This window comes from Tenrec ecaudatus, chromosome 1 (assembly GCF_050624435.1).
Source record: "Tenrec ecaudatus isolate mTenEca1 chromosome 1, mTenEca1.hap1, whole genome shotgun sequence".
In the NCBI taxonomy this organism is placed as follows: domain Eukaryota; kingdom Metazoa; phylum Chordata; class Mammalia; order Afrosoricida; family Tenrecidae; genus Tenrec; species Tenrec ecaudatus.
The window spans coordinates 105,081,963-105,088,108 of NC_134530.1; the positions used below are offsets into that span (position 1 = coordinate 105,081,963).

General features: G+C 37.2%; 1 protein-coding gene across 1 annotated transcript in view; it reads left to right on the forward strand.

Moving 5' to 3' along the window:
* The window catches only part of MSH4 (mutS homolog 4), a 115,585-nt gene extending 114,817 nt beyond the window's left edge, over positions 1–768 (forward strand). The window contains exon 20 of the mRNA XM_075540106.1: positions 580–768. Within this exon, the coding sequence (XP_075396221.1) occupies positions 580–768 (189 nt within the window). The remainder of the gene's footprint in view (positions 1–579) is intronic.
* The last annotated feature ends 5,378 nt before the right edge of the window (positions 769–6,146 follow it).

Here is a 6,146-nt window from a genome sequence, read left to right on the forward strand (position 1 = left end):
AGTTTCTACATCTGGACTCTTCAGGGAGCAGTTTATTGATGACCCATTCTGCCCACCACTTTTTTATCTATTGGGGAACTAAAATAGGAGATAGCAGAGTATCACTTCTTGGTGATATTTGAAAATATGACCTATGTAGCAATTCGATCAGTTCTGTTTTCTCATACCCTTTTAATGAGAAAGAGTTTATAGTACATATCTCTGATGGGTTTTCTATTACTCTTTGGTATTATGCTGAGAATTTTACCAGAGAAATTTTTTACTGAAAAAAAGTTAATTTTTAAGGATACAAAGACCTGTCACAAAGTAGTAAATACACATGAGGAATTTCATTCTCCAAAATGATATAAGGGGCATTAAAAAAATGGAACGGAAAAAATGAGATTTTCCATGAATTTTTGAAGATGTCTGGTATGTTTTATTTCTTTTGATATATTCATAGATGAGATTGATTTATCCAAATGAGTTAGTTAACTTTTGAGTTCTATAATTTTATGGGCAGGATTAAACATCACCAAAATAAGATTTACATAAACATTAATATTCATATTTTAATTTTAACCTATTTTTTAATAACAGCAAAACCAAAAGAGTACTCCTGAGATGGAAAGACAGAGGGCTGTGTACCATCTAGCCACTAGGCTTGTTCAAACTGCTCGAAATTCTCAATTGGATCCAGACAGCTTACGAACGTATTTATGTAATCTCAAGAAGAAGTACGAAGCAGATTTGTCCAGGACTGAGCCAGTTCCAGAAAAGACTGAATAATAATAATTTCATCTTGTATTTTTTTTAATTTCATCTTGTATTAATGAAATAATTTACCTTAGCAGGAGAAACCTAGAAATAATTCTTCCCTAAAAGAAAAATAAAATAATGGTATTTTCTAAATTTTATATTGTAATTGGAAATTGCATTGCATATGCCCTAAATATAAATATATGATTCTTGAGAAAATACTATCACAACAAATGAGAAATATATGAAAAATATTTTTTTCATTTTAGAAAAGTATATTACTACTTGTTTTTCATATGTGAACATTTACATTAAATCTTAAATTGTTTATATTTATGAATAATGGTTTAGAATGTTATTGTAAATTCCTTAGATTAAAAGAGGCTTTTTAAAAATCTTGGTTTCTTTATATTTTATTTTCAAGTACTACTACTCTATGACTCAGTCATTTCTTAATTATTCACTCTCTGTAATTGAGTTGATGACTACTCACAGCGCCCCTGCAGGACAGAGTAGAGCGGCCCTGTGTGTTTCTGAGATTCAGTCTATGGAAGTAGAAAGCCTCGCCTTTCCCCATGGTGCGGTGGCGTGGAATTGCTGACCTTGATGTTAGCATCCCGGTGTATAACTCACTGCACTGCCAGGGTTCCATTAATGAGATACTTCCAAAATAGACACACAGGCTGTTTGTAATACAGAGAACAAGGAGTCATCATCAAAAGCACTCTCAAGATTCTAAATATGTAGGAGTTCCATTTTCTACTCACTGACCTCCTCCTTTCTCCCACTTTTCAGTTTGGGGTGGCTTTATTAGGTGGGTAACCAAGGCAGTGTGAAGGTAATATTGATTTGTTTATTTGCCTCAGTTGTTGGTTCACAAAGGACCATTTTAGAGAAATGTTTTTCCACAGTCATGTCACTTATAACTCAATTTCAGAGTTTACCCAAAGGTCATACTTGTTTTGTAAATGGGCAACAGAAAATGGAAGACCATCAGTTGTTCAGCAACTGGAAAGCGTAGCTTCTTCTCAAACACATTTCTTTTACAATTCCATCACAGTAGATGATTTAGTCATATAAGCTCAGCCCAAAAGCCAAGGATAGGGAAATTATTCTTTCCTTGGGCAACTAAATGTTATTAAGTAAGCTTCAGTTTTTAATATAATTGGACCAACTTTTTATTTTTTGACTGCTTAATACTGTATTTTTGTTGATCTTTGCATATTATGCTTTAAAACATTTAAAATTACTATTTTTTATTTCATTAAATTCATCAGCATTTGAAGTTAATATTACTAGCTGGGTATATTTTGAAGTTTTAACTTTAATGACATATCCATCTTTGTACAATTTTAATTTGGTGTTTATAGTTGGTATATATTAAATATAAGACAATTTATATTTCCTATTAAGTTTAGAGAATGTCAAAAACATTTGAATCGTTAACCATTTTTGGTTCCGTCTTTGAAATGAATTATATTTTGGGTGGCTTTAATAGATGGGTAACAAGGCAGAGTATAGGTAATATGTGCTCATTTGCATTCCTAAAAACAATTACCATTTTTTTTGCAATTAGCATGCCCACAACATTACCACACACACACACACACACACACACACACACACACATATATAGCAGGCAGAAATCACAAAACAGCATGCATGTTTCGTGATATTTTAAAAAGTGAATTTTGGCCCCATTCACCCTCATTCTGTAGTCTCCAAATGTTACTTTTGATTGTAATTATAAATGTGTAAAACATGGTCAAGAAGTCCTGCATCTGGTTTGGTTGTTGCGTGTGATGGAAAATCACACTGGGAATACGTGAGTGTTCCGGAGCAGTTCGCCAGCGTGGGGGCTTGCAGCAGATCTGTACTTTATGTCACAGAGGCAGTGGATGGGTAGCAGGGCTCTATGCAGGCTGCCACAGCCTGAGCACAGCAGCCCAGTTAAGGCATCATGTGTGTCCTGTGAAGCCTGGCAACGGGATGGTGTGGGTGAGATGAAGTGCCCCAGCTCTGCCAGGCAGCCGCGGCTGGACACATAAGTTCCTTCTGAGCAAGGGTTGGAGACACCTCTTGCTAGGGGTCACCCAATTTGAGTCTGTATCAGCCAGAGATTCAAGACCAAGCACCAGGCTCCCATCCCCCACCTCCCCAGCTGCAGCGTCTTATTCTTGCCTGTCTGAATAAGCTCTTTGACCTGGGGTGTGTAAACCCATACAGCTCCTAGGCTGAGACCGGCCTTCAGGAGGGCCATTTCTACCATGAACAAGCAATCACTTTGGAGAAAGAGGTTACTTTCTGCACTGGAGAAAGGGGTTTGCTGGCAGGGAAGGACTCCTGCTGGGACAGGGGCTGCCTGCCTAAGGGACTCAAAGGTAGGCTAGTGAACACCTATTACTGGGACCCAACAAGATGAAGTCTTAATATTAAATATATTGTATAGAAAAAAAGAAAAGTTCAAAGCCATCAACATGTAAATAATATTGGTATAGAATACTTAATGAAATTAATTCAAGGGGTGGTCTTCTATACAAAACACACATAAATGTGTATTATGTGTGTAAATGTTTGGCCGATAACTTAAGACTTGTGGCAAATTTCTAGAAAGCTCCAAGGAGGAAAAGGCTCTGGAAAATTGTGTAGGAAGGCAGGAAAGAAGATGTAGGAAGCAATAACAAGGAGAAGTGGGCAGACTGGGAGAAACGCAAGCAAGAAGAGATAGGTGCGAAGGATTAAATACATTTAGCATTACTTCCTTAAAAAATAACTTCTTTTTAGCCCCAATGTTAGATTCTATAAAAATTTTAAGAGTTTTTTCGTTAGAATGTTTGATACAAAAATTCAAGCTAACGGAGTACCACTACTTTTTAATATACAATTGAAATACTGAAATAAAGATATGCTTGTATCTACTCAAAATTGAATTACCTTTTCTTAAATAAAGCTACACATAGTAGAAACATGAAAATATGAAAAAGCAAGTGAAATCAAGATATAACATCTCTCATGGTACAGAAGAACAGAAGTGAAGATGAGGTTGTAAGATCATAGAAAAGCTTATTAAACTAAACTAAACACAAACAAACAAACTCATTGCCATTAAGTCAGTTCTGTCTCATAGCTGACCAACTCCCCTGTGGGTTTCCAAAGCCGGCAGTCTTCATGTGAGTAGAAAGCCCCATCTTTCCGGTGAGGAGTGACGAGAATTTAAATCGATCTTGTGGTTAGCGCCACAAAGCATAACCCACTTCACCACCAGGGCTCCAACCACAAAATACGCAGCAGCCATCGTTTCTTGACGGATCCTCGTCTGTGTCCACACTCTTGTAGGCGGCAGCGCCTTCTCGCTAACACTCTCCTGAAGAATTCTGTGCCCTTCCTTTTACAGCCCAGCACAACATCAGCTTTGCCGCTCAGGAGTGACTCCAATCGTGCTCCTTGTAAATGTCATTTGATTGGAGGTGGAAAGAAGCCTGAGGGGCTAGATCACAGTGGATGAGGTAAGGTAGGACAGCCTGGAATCATAAGCAGGTGCATTGTGATGGCGGGGCCGGTGTGGTGGTGTGGGGTGGGGGGGGGGACGTGGAATCCCTTGACATAACTTTCCTGGTCGTTTTCGCATCAATATAGTGTCAGTTTTCTGTAAACTTCTTCCTAAAGTCTCTCTGATGGTCCTGGGTCCTTATTATCATCACCTGGGAAGAATAATAAAGTGTCCGTAAGTTTCTTAGCTGACCTCGCTTCCTTGAACTGCTCCAGTAGATTCCTTCACAAGCCATCATTTCAATTGCACTTTAATAATAATACTTCAGACACGTGTGCTATGGAGAGAATTTGTTTGCAGTCAGCCACTGATCCCAGAGACATGGTTAAGCACTTCAAGAAACCCAAGCATGCATGAACTAGCACCTACTAGCAACACTGACTTACTCTGATATTGGTTAAGATGTGCTCTATGACTTAGTTCCTCTTAGGATAACATCCTACCTCAGGCAATATTTTTCTTCGGGTCCAGGCAAGGGGTGTAAGGATGAGTGATACGTTTATTATGAAGTTTACATACAGTAACTTTTTTAGTCAAAACTCCCCCACATCCCTTAGAATGCAGTTAGCACCTGTTTTCGTTTCCTATCATTTTATTTTTTGAGAATGTCAAATAAATGAAATCATATAATGTATAACCTTCTGAGATTGACTTCTTTCACTCAATATTTGAGTCTTTTTAATGATCACTTGTATTCCATTGTTACAATGTAGCACGGTTTATCTATCAACTACATCATTGAAGAATATTTAGGCTTTTAGGTGATTTTTTTACAGCATTGAACTACTGCAAACTACTGTGAACATTTTGATACATATTTTTGTGTGAATATGTTTTCATTTATGCACATTAAATAGAAATGACATAACTAAGCAATTTGTTAAGTATATATTTTACATTTTTAAGAAATCTTCCAAATGTTTTCCCAAAGTTGCTGTGCCATTTTGCATTCATACCCTCCGTGTTTGAGAATTCAGATTATATCACATCTTTGTTAGCATTTGGTATTGTCATTTTTTAAAGCCACTGAAGTGGGTATAAAGTGAGTAACGCAGTTAAAAAAAACTGCTCTGATAGTATTTTACCAAGTAGTAATGTTTTATTTATCTGTTTTCCTAAATTATTTTTAGCTTCTTTAACCTACTTTCTCTGATAGTACATTTAAAAATAAACCCTCTAGTCAACATTTTAGAATACATTTTTTAACTTTTGCTACAAAGCAAATGTAATTCAATAAATATTTACTGAATTCCTCTACTATAATCCAGCAACACACTAGCTGGAGTACAAAAGAAAAGATATTTGATTTTGAGGACTGCAGGGGTAGCAGAAAGAAAAGATGACATATATTATATGGGATGTGCACGACAGAGGAATGTTAAGAAAGATAGTGAGAGAAAATGTTCAATTCTTTGTGGGTCAAATAATTTGAGAGTTTGAAGGGTAAAATGTGTCAGGTGTTCAGGAAGGAAAAAGCATTTTATAGAGAATGAGCTGCTTATGCATAAGCACAGATATGTGAAAGTTCACAGTGTGTGTCTGAGAGGGCTTTGTTGAGTCTGTTTCTAGGGAAGCAAATGGACACTGTGAATTGGCAAAATTCGGATAGCCTCCAGATGGCAAGTGGATGGTGGAAATGGCTACCATGTGCCACAATCTACTAAGATGGACCTTAAATCTTTGCTGGGTGTGGGAGATAGACTTATGCCCACAAAGTTCCAAATTAGTGTGGTGGCTTGCCACAGTTTTCTGTTCAAGACAAGGGATTCTTGGGTCAGGACTTATGTCAATACTGTTTGTGTCAACCTCAACTCTCAAAGGGGTGACATGCAGTGGCCCAGGTAGTTGCCCAGAGACT